The 17103-nt window shown below is 37.4% G+C and overlaps 1 protein-coding gene across 1 annotated transcript; it reads left to right on the top strand.

Moving 5' to 3' along the window:
- The first annotated feature begins 5870 nt into the window (after positions 1–5870).
- Positions 5871–15792, top strand: LOC140151451 (uncharacterized). Its single transcript, XM_072173798.1, has 2 exons — positions 5871–5964; positions 11829–15792. Exon 2 carries the CDS (start codon positions 12269–12271, stop codon positions 13454–13456), a length of 1188 nt encoding a protein of 395 aa, XP_072029899.1. The 5' UTR covers positions 5871–5964; positions 11829–12268; the 3' UTR covers positions 13457–15792.
- Positions 15793–17103: the final 1311 nt, after the last annotated feature.

The raw sequence follows: 17103 nt of genomic DNA, 5'->3' as shown, positions 1-17103 counted from the left end.
GACCCCTATAGAGCCAAAAACATGACCTTTGACCTTTTCGGTTATAACTCAAGAACGGTACCCCGGTACGTCCTAGATATGTCAAACTATACATTTTCTGAATCCTTGTGACTAGAGGAATACATTAGAATGATTTTAACTCAATTTGAGCGAGTTTGAAATTTGACCCTGTGTAAAGTTCAATGAGCTTTTCCCGCCAAAACTACACCCATTCAATTGTTATCAGGCATTTTTGTGTATCCCATGATGTCAACTACCTATGGTAAAAGTTTTGCTTTGCCCCCCCAAAGTGGTACCTCCCAAGTCCCCTTGCTCATACACTACCAGGTAATTGAATAGGGCTTTAATTTTGTCAAAAACTGCAGGGTTTTTTTTGTTTGTTTGTTTTGTTTGTTTTGTTTGTTTGTCATTTGTTTGTTTTGTTTGTTTGCTTTGTTCTTGTAGTTATTGTTTTTTGCCAAATTTTTCAATTAGGCCTAAAGGAGTATTTCGTGATCCTAGCATCCTCTTTTTATGACGTTTTTCAGTAGATATCCACGAAAAAAACTTATTCCCAAAATTTCAGTTGATTCCGATTTTGCTGCATTTGCGAGTTATGCATGATTAGGGAACGTTCATAAATACTTTGGTGGGGGGCTGAAAAATTTTGATTTTGGTATGTCAAAACTTTTTGACCCCCCCCCCCCTCTGTCTGTATGTTAAACTTTTAGACCCCCCCCCCCCCTCTTTATGGACTCAAAACCTTCTTGACCCCCTTTAATCATACGCCCAAACTTTTTGTACCCCCCCCACCCCACACACACACCCCCACCCCTACCTGCACACATAATGAAGGTATGCTTAAAATAGGCCTACTCTGCTCTTGTTTCCACAAGCAGTTTCAACCTTGTTACAAATTTAACAAAAAGATCTGCGATACACTTATCATTTATCAGTGTCACTCTTACAGGCCTTACGTCTATAGGCCTAAATTGTCCATAAGTTCATGACATCATAAAATATATTGCTTTCAAACCAGGTCTCACAAGTTATTTCATGGATTGATCAGGGGCGTAGCCAGCTTTCTTGGTCATGGGGGGGCAAAATGAAATTTCGGGGGCACAGACGAAAAACAATTGCAGTTGATTAACATACTCGTACATACATAATAACGGTTTTGTTTTTTAAAGAGACCGTACATGTCTTGAGCTTCAAAACAGGCTCAATGGACGATGTGCGCGCGTACCGTAGCGCGTAAAAATTTTGTATTTTACACTATTTTTGCCCATGATCTGGATGAAAAGGGTTAATTTTATTGCGACAAAATGGAGAATGTGCGCGCGTAGCCCGCAAAAATTTTGTATTTTACTTTTTTGACCCCCCCCCCTATGGGTGTCAAAACTTTCTTGGCCCCCTTTTTGCAAGGTGAAAACTTTTTGACCCCCATGGAATTTGCCAGCTCCCCACACACACCAAGGTATAATATACTGCGCCAAGAAAGTATCTTTACACTTGGAAAAATAATCACAACTTCAAAATTGAACCATATTGGGGTAAATTCGTTTTTATAATAGATGCACTATCTAATCCTGCACATTATGATACCACATTGAAACCAATGTGACCTCAAGAAGTAAAGTTACAAGCAATTGAATAGGCGAAGGTCCAGTTTTAAAAGTGACAAATTGGCCTATATACAAGGCGCAAAAAGATTCCAACAAGCGCAACAAAGAGAGCTAAAGAGACTGCACAGTTTCTTCAATGAAGCTTTATTTAAAGCAGTATTAATTTCAGTTTTTAATTCTCTGCACTTTTCATTACTTGCATTTTATTTGTCAGTTCTTTTATTTCAGTTTTCTTTTGTTCCTTTTGTTTTAAATTAAAGGCAAACACAAATTAGCCATTTACCACTCTCAAACCAAATGTCTAGTCCGTGGAGTTTTGAATAGGCCAGAGTGTCACTTTTAAAACTGGACCTTCGGCTAATCAAATGCTTGTAACTTTGCTTCTTGAAGTCACATTGGATTCAATGGGGTGTCAAAATGTGCCGGATTAGATAGTGCATCTATTAAAAAAACAAATTTACCCCAATATAGTTCAGTTTTGAAATTGTGATTATTTTTCCAAGTGTAAGGATACTTTCTTGGCGCAGTATATGAACGTTCCCTTATGTGTATTACACTGCTCCATATCTTTGCCAAACGAATTAATCTGCAAGAAATTTTTTGTACATAAACAGTAGCCAGAGGTTTCCAGTGATATAAAAATCTCAACTTTTTTGAGAAAAGTGGGGGGATGATGCTGTAGATCACGAAATGCCCTTTTAAAAAATGAAATTTTAATGACTTGTCCTTTTCTTTTAAGCAATAATTATACAAAGTGTTATTTTACTCTTTCACTTGAATCACTCAATGCATGGGCCTTTAATGTTTTTAAACATTAAAATGCAATTCACCCGGGAATTCACCTCTCCAATTCCATACGATAGGCATATTCGCGGTTCTTTGTCCATTCAACAACCGTTTAAACAAACAAACAAACAATCTCTTCCTCGTTGATGTTGAATGTAACAGTCCATATTCAACGAATGAAACATTTCTTCACAAAAAACAATGGTGATTTTCATTCACTGCTCATGGGTATACGTAGCGAAATCGAACTGGCAATCAAACACATTTTAAAGGTCAAACGCTTTCTTTGGTAATCCATGTATTCCAGCCGTTCAAGGTACCTATGAATAATTAAGCAGGTGACGTATTTACCAACTCTAAGGACGTAGTGTTTCGTCTGTTTCGACGAATACGGGGACAAATACAACTGTTTGAATGTCAATTCTAATGAATATTACTACTAGGCCTACTATCATTCAATCGTTGGTAATTATTAAACAAAAGAATCATTATTATTATTATTATTATTATTATTATTATTATTATTATTATTATTATTATTATTATTTACATTATTATTATTATTGTTAATGTTGTTGTTATTATTATTATTGTTATTATTATTAGTTAGTAGTTACATGATATTAATGATTGCTATGATGATGATGTGGATGATAATAATTCTGATGATGGGTTGGATGATTCTGATGGTCATGATGACTCTGATGATGCGAATGATGACTTGTGTGATATAGGGATGCTGATGCTGATAGATGATGATGATGCTGATGATAATGTTGATGATGCTGCTGATGATGTTGCTGCTGCTGCTGAAGATGTTGCTGCTGCTGTTGATGATGCTGCTGCTGTTGATGATGATGATGCTGACGTTGCTGATGATGATGATGCTGCTGATTTTGCTGCTGCTGATGATGATGCTGATTATGATGCTGATGCTGCTGCTGATGATGCTAATACTGCTACTGATGATACTGATGCTGATGATGCTGCTGATCATGATGCTGATGCTGCTGCTGCTGCTGATGGTGATGATACTGCTGCTGATCATGCATGTCATCATCATGCTCCGGTCATCATGCAGCATCATCATGCAAGTCATCATCCGAGGCATCATCATCATCATCATCATCATCATCATCATCAGTCATCATCAGCAGCATCATCAACATCATCATCAACATCATCGGTATCATCATCATCAGCATCAGCATCCGCATTGTCAGCAGCAGCAGAATCATCAGCAGCATCTACATCGTCAGCAGCAACATCATCAGTAGCAGCATCATCAGCAGTATCATCGGCATCGTCAGCATCAGCATCATCATCAACATCATCAGTATCATCATCAGCATCTGCATCGTCAGCAGCATCATCATCAGCAGAATCATCAGTATCAGCATCATTATCAGCAGCAGCATCAACATCATCAGCATCAGCATTGTCAGCAGCATCATCAGCAGCAGCATCATCAGCAGCAGCAGCTTCATCAGTAGCATCAGCAGCAGCAGCATCATCAGTAGCAGCAGCATCAACATCAGCATCGTCAGCAGCATCAACATCATCATCAACAGCGTCATCAGCAGCATCATCAATATCATCATCAACATCATGAACATCATCAGTATCATCATCAGCAGCAGTATCCGCATGGTCAGCAGCAGCATCATCAGCATCATCATCAGTATCGTCAGCAGCATCAGCAGCACCATCATCAGTTGCATCATCAACATCGTCATCAACATCAGCAGCATCATCTGCAGCAGCATCATCAACATCTGCATCGTCTGAAGCATCATCATCAGCATCAGCATCATCATCAGCAGCATCATTATCAGCAGCAGCTTCATCATCATCAGCATCATCAGCAGCAGCATCATCAGTAGCAGCATCAACATCAGCATCGTCAGCAGCATCAACATCATCAGCAGCAATGTCATCAGCAGCATCATCATCAACATCATTAGTATCATCATCAGCAGCAGTATCCGCATCGTCAGCAGCAGCATCATCAGCAGCATCAGCATAATCAACATCATCATCAGCATCGTCAGCAGCACCATCATCAGTTGCATCATCAACATCGTCATCAACATCAGCAGCATCATCTGCAGCAGCATCATCAACATCTGCATCGTCAGCAGCAGCATCATCAGCATCATCAGCAGCAGCAGCAGCCGCATCATCATCAGCAGCAACATCAGCATCGCCAGTAGCATCATCAGCATCATCAGCAGCTAGCAGCATCATCATCAACATCATCATCAACATCAGCATCATCAGCATCTGCATCGTCAGCAGCAGCAGTATCATCATCAGCATCATCATCAGCACCGTCAGCAGCATCATCATCATCAGCATCATCATCAGTCCCATCATCATCATCATCATCATCATCAACATCATCAGCATCATCAGCAGCAGCATCAGCATCTGCATCGTCAGCAGCAGCATCAGCAGCAGCATCATCAGTATCAGCATCATTATCAGCAGCAGCATCAACATCATCAGCAGCAGCATCATCAGCATCAGCATTGTCAGCAGCATCATCAGCATCAGCATCAGCAGCAGCATAATCAGCAGCATCATCATCAGCAACGTCAGCATCATCATCAACAGCAGCAGCATCATCAAGAGCAGCATCGGCATCATCATCAGCAGCAGCAACATCATCATCAGCATCATCAACATTATCATCAGCATCATGATCATCATCATCTATCAGCATCCCTATATCACACAAGTCATCATTCGCATCATCAGAGTCATCATGACCATCAGAATCATCCAACCCATCATCAGAATCATTATCATCCACATCATCATCATAGCAATCATTAATATCATGTAAATAATAATAATAATAACAATGATAATAATAATAACAACAACAATTACACTAACAATAATAATAATAATGTAAATTATTTACACCGGGAGCACGGTGGCCGAGCGGAACGGGCTAGGACTCATAATCTGAAGGTTACGGGTTCGAGCCCCGGCGACGCCATCGTGTTGTGCCCTTGAGTAAGGCACTTTATCTCGATTACTCCTCTCCACCCAGGTGTGAAATGGGGAGCTGTTATGAATACTGTCCATTGAGCGCCGCCCAAAGGTATGAGCATGCCTTGGGCATTGTATGGCAGCTGACATATTCTAATAACGGCGGAATAAATGTAAAGCGCTTTGGTACATGTTCACATGTGAAAGGCGCTGTATAAATACCAACTTTTTTTTTTTAAATAATGTAAAAATAATAATAATAATAATAATAATAATAATAATAATTCTTTTGTTTAATAATTAACAACGATTGATTGATAGTAGTAGTAATATTCATTAGAATTGACATTCAAAGAGTTGTATTCGTCGAAACAGACGAAACACTACGTCCTTAGAGTTGGTAAATACGTCACCTGCTTAATTATTCATAGGTACCTTGAACGGCTGGAATACATGGATTACCAAACGCTTTGCAGGTCAAATTTGTTTACATGCTGACCTGGGACGTGCGGAACGATGAACTCCGTTTTGATCCGTAGCTTGATAAATAAATGCTATTTAAAGCGACTTGCAGGTATGTTCTACACCTTACGTTTTTTCTGTGGAAGTCCGTAGAAACTAAAATGACGCACCAGTGGAATAAATCTGTGTTATTTTTATATCGTGCACTATGCAGTTATTGCAGTATGTTCAATTCATTCACCGTTCAGGATTTTCAATACAAGTACGCGAGTGCCTGTGCATCGCTTCCGGCATCTGCATGCAACCTACATGTAATGAATAATGATGTATCACAAAAGCTCATACCGTATTCACTCACTATCGAGGGCTTTTGAAAACGTGCAAAAACGGAAAAAATGAACAGCGCCATCCACAAAAGTGACAAAAGTGTAAAGGGTTTTGAGCAAATCATCGCTACACATAGCTATATACGAACAATTAAACCTACAAATGTGTGTGTTAACTACATTAGCTCAGTTGGTAAAGCGACAGAATTTGAATCATCTTAAGAAGAGCGAACTGAGCAGGAGTTGCAGGCTCGTTATAAACTTTTCCGGTGATTAATTTTTATTTTGGGGTTTGAGCTTTTCTTGATAAATTTAATCTTTTTTTGCTTTGTTTTTCATTTTGTTTCTTTATTGTTTCTTATTTGCTTTATTTTGTTTTGTTTTTTTTTTCTTTTCTTTTTCTTCTTTCTTTTTTTTCTATTCATACTGGGGTCATGGGCTGTTTATTCAACAATGTAGTTGTGTATGCCCTCAATGTTAAAACGAGGTGGTCATGGTCCTCTTTGCCATTACACGCTACAGAAATTCCATATTTTTCAAAGGCTCTGATGATGGTTCCCTTCTATCAAATGACTATCATTGAAGACTGAGTTCCGCAGTCTATTTCAAAATACTGACTTCGTTTTACATCAAGAAGGACACAATAACTGCGACTTAAACATGATATGGACATGCTTTTTAACCACAAAGAAATCTTTTGCATTTTATAATCTTAACGTTATCCATTATACTTTTATGATTTTGTGCAATACGAAAAATAAAAAAACAAAGAGCGTGTTTATAGGGAGCCAGATTATGCGGTATTTAGCTGGACTGCCACGCAGTCTATATTTGTTTATGTTTTACAAACCATTGCAAATCTAGACTGCGCGGTAGTTTAGCTAAATAACGGAAAGATTGTCTCACTATAAACACGCTCAATGTGTAACATGTAAAATCCCGCTCCGATTCAATTGTGCCTGTTACATTGTGTGCTTTATGGAATCAGGGACCTTGTATAGAGGCCCTGCATGAAATTATCGATTGGCTCCGGACAAAGGATTTGAACCGGTGTCCTTCACCGTAGTTATAGCGGAGTGCAGTCCATTCAATCAAATGTTGTCATCAACCTATTTGATCGTAGTGCAGGGTTATGTGTGTGAGACGAACTATCACGGTAGATTGCAATCATGCTTTTATTGAATGCATTTGAGTAGTCCGCCATATTTACGGGATGATACGTCACATGCAAGGCCTCTATATGGAGGGACTGTAAACGGCTTCCACCCATTGTACCATGCGAGTTGCTGGTTTACAAATTATCCTCAGTTGAGCAAGCATGAATAATACGTTGATCAATCGACCCTGGTGCGAATCAAGCACAGTTACAACACAGCGCGTGGCTTGTCTTGTACATTCATGAAATGAGCCTACATGTTTGCCTATAATGACAGACTCTAGAAATGCCAACATAAATCTTCAAAGAACATCATCTTAAGAATTATTTCAGTATCGAAATCAGTAGGAATACCAAGCGTACGGTGTACACATTCCAGAAAAAATATAATTTTGTTTGTTCTAGCATTCTGTATCTCCACAAAATTATCACATTTTGTCTTCAAAATCCTATGTAAATAATTTTCCATGCTACACAGAAATTGTGTTCGACAAAGGATAGACATTTTACACAATTTTACATAACTTAAAAAAGATATTGGAATATTTTGATGTTTTTTTTATAATAGTAGGGCAACATGAGTAAATAATAAAATTCAAACATAGCGCACTCGGCGCAACTCGCATACAATCGAAGGTCGAAAAGATAATCTGATAACAATAGCTTGACAATAATCTGTTTCCAGTCCCTGATTAAATGGCCAAAAATACGCCAACAATGACATAACAGCAAGCCAAAGACAAATTCTGATCACCAAGTGGGTTGGAGAAGTATGGAAGGACATTACAATGAAGGGACCTACTGTACATATTTCGATGAGCATAACAAACACCAATTGGTGTCGTATGACCTTTGACATGCATGCATTCTTTTGTCGAGAGTGACATGGTCTTTCAATTCGTGCGAGTGTCCTTGTCAGACTTGACTATGCATCAGTGGTCATGAAAGGATTCAATTAACCTCTGCCCCAGTAATCCCAAGCAATTGTCTGAAATTGCTCCTCGGAGATGTATCATGATAGTCATACGACCAAAAGATAAATGACTGACTATCATTGAGGACTAAGTTCCGCAGTCTAGGTGAAGCTGAGTCCTATCAAAATCAAACAGGAAACAATTTCGTGCCTAATTTTAACACCGGGATTTTTTCAAATGTTTATCCAACAACTATGTTTTTATTCAACATTTTTATTCAACATTACTGAAAAAAAAGTTTTTATTTGACCGAGAATTTTCAAAGCAAAAACGCGTATTTCTGAATTGTGCTGAGTTCAACATGTATCGACCAACTTTTAGCACGACTATGCGTAGCAATTCGCAAGGGAAATGTTACGTGTAACCCGATTATCACTGTCAGCTGGATCAGGCTTTTGAGTTCTGCACCACGATCGATATGATCGCAACACAAAGTCTATGGCATTCAACGCCATTTATTGTTCTATTGTGTCCCAGCAGGCAGTGGCGTAGATTTCTTACTGACATTGGGGGGGATGAATTTTGAAAAAAAATCTTGAAGTCTAGTCAATGCAGCACCCTTTGGCGACAAAATAAGTTTATGATATAAATGCGCGCGAAGCGCGCGAAAATTTTTGCTATTTTGAAGCTAAACTGATGAAATGTGGTGTAAAAGTAGATTAAATCTTGTGAAAGCGCTTGCGAAAATTTGCACTTTTGGGGCTAAAATGTGCAAATATGAGGTTAATTTGGTCAGAAACCCATTATCAGGCGTCAACATTGGGGGGGATGATTGTATGGACCATCCCCCCTGGCAAAATATTGGGGGGGGATAAATCCCCCCCATCCCCCCCGGGATCTACGCCTATGCCAGCAGCTATGTCTGCCATTGAGGTGTAGCATGCATGGGTGCAGAAATGCATGAAATTGGATGTAGGGGTGAAATTTTAAAGTTGATCCAATTATTCGCCAGCGAAGTGTTACGTGTAATCCGATTATCACTTTGTCTATTAGAACGAAATGAGCATATTTATTTGCCTTCAAAAAGGTGCGTGATCCAGTTACCAAGGAGTTATGTAACCACTCCACTTTAATCCAACTGATCTCTAATTGTTCCTTTGGTAAAAATAAATAAATAAATAAATAAAAAGCCCACAAAAAAACCTTCAAGAATTGTCAAATGTAGGCCTATATTCGTAGTTAAAAAAAGACCTGTAAAACAAACATGGCAGAGAAAAAAAATCTAAATAGTGAAATACTGAACAGATTTGAACTTCATCGAGTCTCGAAGTCTGGCGTTTTCCAAACTGAGCTAATGGGGTTCAGACATATATTTGCAGGTTGAATTGTTCGTATATAGGTATGTTTTGAATAAATAACCCATGACCCCAGTATGAATAGAACAAAAAAGAAAGAAAGGAGAAAAAGAAAAGAAAAGAAAAAACAAAACAAAATAAAGCAAATAAAAAACATAAAGAAACAAAATGAAAAACAAAGATTAAATTTATCAAGAAAAGCTCAAACCCCAAAATAAAAATAAAGCAACGGAAAAGTTTATAACGAGCCTCGAACTCCTGCTCAGTTCGCTCTTCTTAAGATGATTCAAAGTCTGTCGCTTTACCAACTGAGCTAATGTAGTTAACACACAAATTCGTAGGTTTAATTGTTCGTATATAGCTATGTGTATCGATGATTTGCTCAAAACCCTTTACACTTTTGTCACTTTTGTGGATGGCGCTGTTCATATTTTTTCGTTTTTGCTCTTTTTTTCAAAAGCCCTCGATAGTAAGCACATGTGCTAACTATCGAGTGAATACGGTATTGCATAAGCATGCTCGTCAAAACTAGTAAAATTGGTTTTGTTTTATTTTTACCCTGGTCAATGCGTAGTACAATAAGTCATACTAGAATATTTTCTCAATTTGAATTAATTATCCTTTCTAGATGATACCACCCAATATAAAAATCATCATATAGATCCCTGTACTACATGTAGTCAATGCGGAATCACTAGTTTGTATCCATTTTGAGTCTATATCCATTGCAGATTTATATGAGCTGTGCAATAATACAAGCCGTGGTAAAATTAGGGAGAGGGGAGAAAAATTCAATAAGAATGGTGAACATTTTCAAATGATCAAAACGTACGGCTTTTCCTCCTAGACTGTAATTATGTAATTTATTATTAAAGGGCATTTCGTGATCCACAGCCTCATCCCCCACTTTTCTCAAAAAAAATTGAGATTTTTATATCACTGGAAACCTCTGGCTACATAATGTTTATGTACAAAATATTTCTTGCAGATTAATTCGTTTAGCAAAGATATCGTGAAATTTGAATTTCGTTCTGGTGCACCAGAACGAAATTACAACGCATTATCTATGGAGCAGTGTAATACACATAATTATGCATAACTCGCTAACGCAAAATCGGAATCAACTGAAATTTTGGAAATAGGTTTTTTTGTGGATATCTAATGAAAAATGACATAAATAGAGGATGCTAGGATCACGAAATCCTCCTTTAATATCTACTAACAGTAATTAAATGTTATTCATTATTACTATCTAATGATTAAAGTAATTAAATGTCATTTAATATTGCTGTCTACTGAAGACAATAATTATATGATTTCATTAATTGATATCTACTGAAGACGGCAATTACCGTATTTCGTCAAATAGTCGCCCCCTCTCAAATAAGCGCCCCCACCACTTTTTTCAACCAAGATGTTTAAAAAATGCCGATATTTCCATGCTATCTTGTGTAGTAAGCTTACCAAGTTGCCCACATGGTCGATAATAGCGTCAATAATTGGCGAAAATCTGGATTGGAAACCCGGAAGTGAACCAGAAGTCCGTGTTTCGAGTTCATAGTTCGTCAATTTAGCGTGAGTTTTAAGTTTACCTAATGATTTTAACGGGAATTATTGTTCTAAAATTGACCTTGAATAAACGCCCCCATTGGGAAAATGTAACGCCCCCGGGGGCGTTTATTTGACGAAATACGGTATGTAATTTAGTTTAGAATAATGAGGAGATGTGTAACCACAAAAATCCATTATTCTATTAAAACTGTCTTGCTCCTTTTTATATTGAGAGAAGAATTGTGTGTTTCTGAATTTCGAAGTGGGTGTTGGGAGATTATGTCACTGCAAAATGTCTCTAGTAAGATAAACAAGTGGTTACGCTTTGTTATTCCGAAGGACCCATTTCCGAAGGTTCGTTATTTGGAAGGGTCGTTACTCCGAAGTTTCATTACTTCGAAGCGTCATTACTCCGAAGTTACAACAAGGTTCGTTATTCCGAAGGGTCATACACCTTCTCAGAGTAATGACCCTTCGGCGTCGGAGTATTGACCTTTCGGAATAACGATCCTTGTTATAAAATTTATATTCGGAGAAATGACCCTTCGGAATAGTGGTCCTTCAGAATAACGAGTCGATCCCAAACAAGTAGTATCACCCCATCGCCATGATGATTATTGAATGTTTTGCTTATGAATTTAGTAAAAAACTTTGTTAACTTTTTCTCTTCACAGAAGCAGACAGATTTGGCACGATCATCGCTGGAAATCACTCGTCGTTAAACATCACCAAGCATCACTCCGTGAATTTCTTGAGTTCTGTACTTTTGGAAAATCAGTTGATTAACAATCTACAATGTTTTGGGTTGTTTCATCATCAAAAGCGTTTTTCATCGCCATGAAAACGTGGCGTTTTATGCAGGATTACATCACGTAGGGGCCTACAGGGCCTGCATCGCGTAGCTATCGTGTTTGAGCTGAACTTTAGAGCAATACACGATTTATCTTGCCAAAATATTGTGCAATATGCTGCAAAGTTCGAATGGTGCATTTTAATCATCGTTGAACTGAAAATTTCTGAATTTCTTCAAATAGCTAAGGTATAGTATTACTATCATCTTCAACAAGCAACTATTAATTGAGATTAGCGTTCTGTTTTGTTATTGACGTTCATCATGGCTTTGAATTATAGGAAGAAAGCACTTCCAATACCTCGAATATACCAATTAGATTACACAACTTTTATGAGAGAGTACAGGAACCAGAGACCTGTTATTATCCCTGACATCGTATCAACCTGGAGTCCGATTACAAAATGGACTCCGCAATATCTAACCAATGTTCTCAAGTTGAATTATGAAGACAGACTTCAGGTGTTTGTTTCCAAGGATAACAAGCATTTCATCAACCATCCTGATGTAACTCAGCTTGTGACCATGTCTGCACAGGAATTCGCATCTCATGTCTTCCCAGATGATCTGGAGACTGCGGTTGATACCGCAGATGACGATCACACAAGGTACTATCTCAGAACTTTCTCCATGCCTGATGTCCTCTTTTGTGATGTTGATCAACAGAGGCAAGTTGATGAATTGCTTACTCTGTTGGTATCTAAAGTGAAGGACAGCAATGGGCGTCATGATCAAAATGAGGACAAGATTCCTCAATGTGACGGGCAGAATACTGATATGTTTATCGAGAAAGAGACAGATATGAACATGAACATCGACAAGAAAACGGATGAAACGAGGGCTGTTTGGGAAGACTTTCTTTCTCCAATAAGTTTGAGTGATGATGATGATGTACATGTAAGTGATGGCGTACAGGAGGATCATGATGTCAAGAAGAAGCTTGCAGAAGAGGTAGAAGTCCAGAAGCATACAGATTCGGATGGTGAAGTAGCGGAAAACGATGATATCCACATGAGGCAAACAATGTTTCAAGAAATGCACTCTCGGATCTTTAATTGCAAAACTATGCAACTATGGATTGGTACTCGAGGCAATATCACTCCATTACATTATGATCGTAACCATGGACTTTTAGCACAAATCTCCGGTCGGAAAGAACTTGTACTATTTTCTCACGAAGACACAGCATTTCTGTATCCGCACCCTACGTACTCAGATCGAGCTCATACAAGCCGTATAAATTTGAGACGCATTAACGAAAGCAGCTATGCAGCATTGTTTTCAAAGCTTAAGGAAGCTCAACCTTACACGTGTATTTTGAAGCCTGGTGAATTATTGTATATGCCGCCATTTTGGTGGCATGATGTGACGTCATTGGATAACTGTGTATCGGTGACTTTGCCGTGGGATATTGACGGATACGAAGAAGTCCCACCGTGTATGTTGCGATGAAGATACGGAATGTTTTAATGTGACATGCCTATTTTTCAGGCATGAGAATTTTCAGGCTTTTGCCTAAATTCAGGCAATTTTGTTGTCCAAATTTACGCATTTTCAATTTTTCAGCCTGTTTTGGTCCTTTAAAGGCCGAATTCACGCGCTTTTTTAGGCAGTTTTCAAAAAAGTCATTCTCATGCCTTATTTTTAAGTTTATTTTTAAGGTTTCAACGATCATCTGAAAGAGTAAATCAACCTGTATAATTATATAAGTTTATTTTATATGAAATATTATATATAATAGTATATTGAATGTGTAATTGAAAACAGAGGTATCTATACAAAAACTGAAACTAAACTGAAACTGAATCCAAAATAAAACATCTACAATGGTGAAAAAGAAGCCACTTATCAGCATGATCATCTTGCCGTATGCCATAATATGCTATTGATGAGTGAAAAGAAGGTGATTAGATAAATATGATTCTTTGGTTCACTTCAAATTCGGTAGTGAATGCTTTTTCGCGATAGTGATGTAAGCGTGCCGATAAACCGTCATTGTACAGGTGTGTGTACACTTTAAGCACGTGATTCGATATTGCAATCAGCGAAACACGCCGAGCCTACGTCACTACTTAACTTGAGGCGAACTATTTAACTTGAGGCGAACCAATCATGTTTAAACAAAATAATAACTGTTAAAAATCCTAGTCGCAAAAATTGTGTACATCTACCGTGCTTCTCCAAATAGAAAGACATGTGCAGATGTGTTGATTATATTGATACCCATAAAATCCTTAATGACAAACAGTTTGAGTTTCGTCTGAAACTCATGTGGCTGGCTATATTACAACTTGTCGATAAAATCAAAAATGCCGTTGACAATGGTTGAGAGAAAACGAAACTACAATAGGTATCTTATACTTATCAAAAGCATTCGATACTATTGATCATAATATACATGTACTTCTGCACAAATTGGAACATAATTACGGATTTCATGGAATTTTATTAGAATGGTTTAAAAACTATGTAATATTTGTTTCATATAATTTATGTGAGTCTGAACATAACGATATTATCCGTGGATTCAGAGCCACCAAAACCTTTATATTAGCAGATAGGCGAGATCTGCTTGTTCTCTGTTGACAAGGGACAGTCTTCAGTGAACGACTCTTTCCAGAGTCATCAGTAGACAAGGGCGGTCTACATGTCTCAATCTTAGGTACTTTGTCCTGAAGAAGTCAGAGCTACTCCTGACGAAAGCTTGACAGTTCTAAACTTTTCCGACGGCGAACCCGCTAAAAACCCACTAATTGTTATGAATTCCCGTCGTAAAAGCCTATCCCACAATTAGCCGTGGTGTTCCACAAGGGTCGATACTATGCTCTCTACATTTTATACTCTATGTAAATGTTAAACTAACACATCAAATGTACTAGATTTTATCCTATTTGCTGATGACACACAACGATTCTGTACTCCCACCCCAACATTAAAAATCAAATCATTCTTATAAATGAAGAACTAAAAGAAGTTAACAATTGGTTCAAAGCTTACAAAATATCAGTTACTGCTAGCAAAACGACCTATATGATTCAGAGAATTAAACATACCTAGGTGTGCTAATTGACGATTGACTTACATGGAAAAATCACATTAAATTATGTGTCCAAAACAATGGCTAGAAATATTGGTGTGATGAATAAACTTACACATTTTTCCCTAACCGTATATTATTCACTTTTTACCCTTTACCCTTGTTTTGCCGTATTTTGAACTACATTGTATACTTAATATCGGGGGGAAATCACAGTCAACAGTGGGTAATGGGGTTAATTTTCAATAGTCACTACAGGAGTCATACTGTACCCATTTTTGCCAAAAACCGTCACTGATATGTATATTTTTAATTGGGTGTTTTCATGTATAGATACTCCATGAATGAGCTATACCTTCCTCATTTAAATACCGTAAAACCTCGCCTACAAGCATATAGAGTGCTTCTGATGAAAACTAAATTAATCCAGGCGCCATTATGGAGTTTAAGCAAATAAATTACAGATCCAAGCATATAAACAAGTATTATTGTAAGACCAATCTATTGTATTGGCATATTTACGCATGTATCGTATTAATTTAGCTTTCATCAAAAACACTATGTTTGTAGACGAGGTTTTACGGTATTACTTAAAGACAATTTGGACACGGTATGATATCCACAAGTATACGACAAGACACTGTAACAACTACAATCTAACCAAAAAGAAGAAAATATTTTCGGATTAATCTCTAGAAAATCAACTTAAGGTGGTACTGCACCCCTTGATAAATTTGTGACTATTTTGCATTTGTCTATAAAAAAAAATAATAACACACTGGTAACAAAAGTTATGTATATTATAGGGGCAAGGAATCCAACTACTACACTGGAATTTCAGTGACCTAAGACAAGCGGTAAAAGAGGGACCGCTAGAATGTACCTTATTTCTTTACATAATGAAACACTGGTCTTGAATCACTTAAATTTCAGTGAAGTAATTGGATTCCTTGGCCCTATAATATACAATTATACATAACTTTTGTTACCAGTGTGTGTAGTTTTTTTGTTGAGAAAAATGCAATATTAGTAACAACATTTATCAGGGAGTGTAGTACCACCTTAAGCAATTATGTTAAACAGTTCCGCAAATTACGTGTGATTTGGTTTCTGTTTCTTTTCTTTTTTATCAAAAGCTTAAATTATGGTTTGTAAATTTCTTTGAGCATCGTCCTTTATCTTGTTCCGTAGTTGTTTTATCTGGCGTTGTTTTAATATTTTTGTTTTTGTTTTTATTCCTATAGAGGAAGGCTTTTACAAGCTTTTTTGACCTATCAGCCTTCTCCTCCATAACATGTCTTGTTTGGTGTAATTTAGTTGTTAATGACTGATTTTGATGTATTTTGTTAATTTAATTTTATCTGATTTTGATGTATGTATGTAATGTATGTATTTGATATGAAAATACAAATGATGATGGATGATGATGATGATGATGATGATGATGATTTTGAATGATGATGATGAATGTGTTCTCTGCATGCATTTAGCTGTCAAACCATTTTATAACCATGGTGCAATGAAAGTTCATCTGCATTGGTGGACATCAAACTTATGGTCGTGCGTCATGAATTGGGGTATTGGAAAAGATGGAGGTGTTACATTTCTTTTATTCGGGACGTTTTGTCCCAGATCTCAAGAATGGAGAGGGGTACTGAATTTGTTTTGGTATCATTTTGTTGCTTATTTATCTAGCTCAAATTGTGGAAAGAAAGAACTTCACACTTGAAGGAGTTACCCCACTGCTGTAAAAGTTTACATTTGATGAGGAATTCAAATATGCCACTGGTTTTTGTGTGGGGCATGGAGGAAAAAAGTTTTGATTGAAAATGTAATAAAAATCATAAAAATTATGTACAACTTTTGAACACCCTGTATCTCAGTTAGGCAACATAACTCATCATTACAAGTTGCTTTCTTTGAAAGCCTACAATGTTATTAGCACATCTAAACAGGTTTTAACAGAACAGGTGTTTATGATAGTAAATAAGAGAGGAACAAAATAGTATACTTTTTGAACTCAAATTTAACTTGTCCACCCTATATGACATTTGTGACACCC

Source organism: Amphiura filiformis, chromosome 4 (genome assembly GCF_039555335.1).
Source record: "Amphiura filiformis chromosome 4, Afil_fr2py, whole genome shotgun sequence".
NCBI lineage: Eukaryota > Metazoa > Echinodermata > Ophiuroidea > Amphilepidida > Amphiuridae > Amphiura > Amphiura filiformis.
This window is presented reverse-complemented; position numbering and strand designations above follow the sequence as displayed.

Excerpts from the sequence above, each read along its gene's own strand:
- LOC140151451 (XM_072173798.1), top strand. The coding sequence starts at position 12,269 with ATGGCTTTGAATTATAGGAAGAAAGCACTTCCAATACCTCGAATATAC.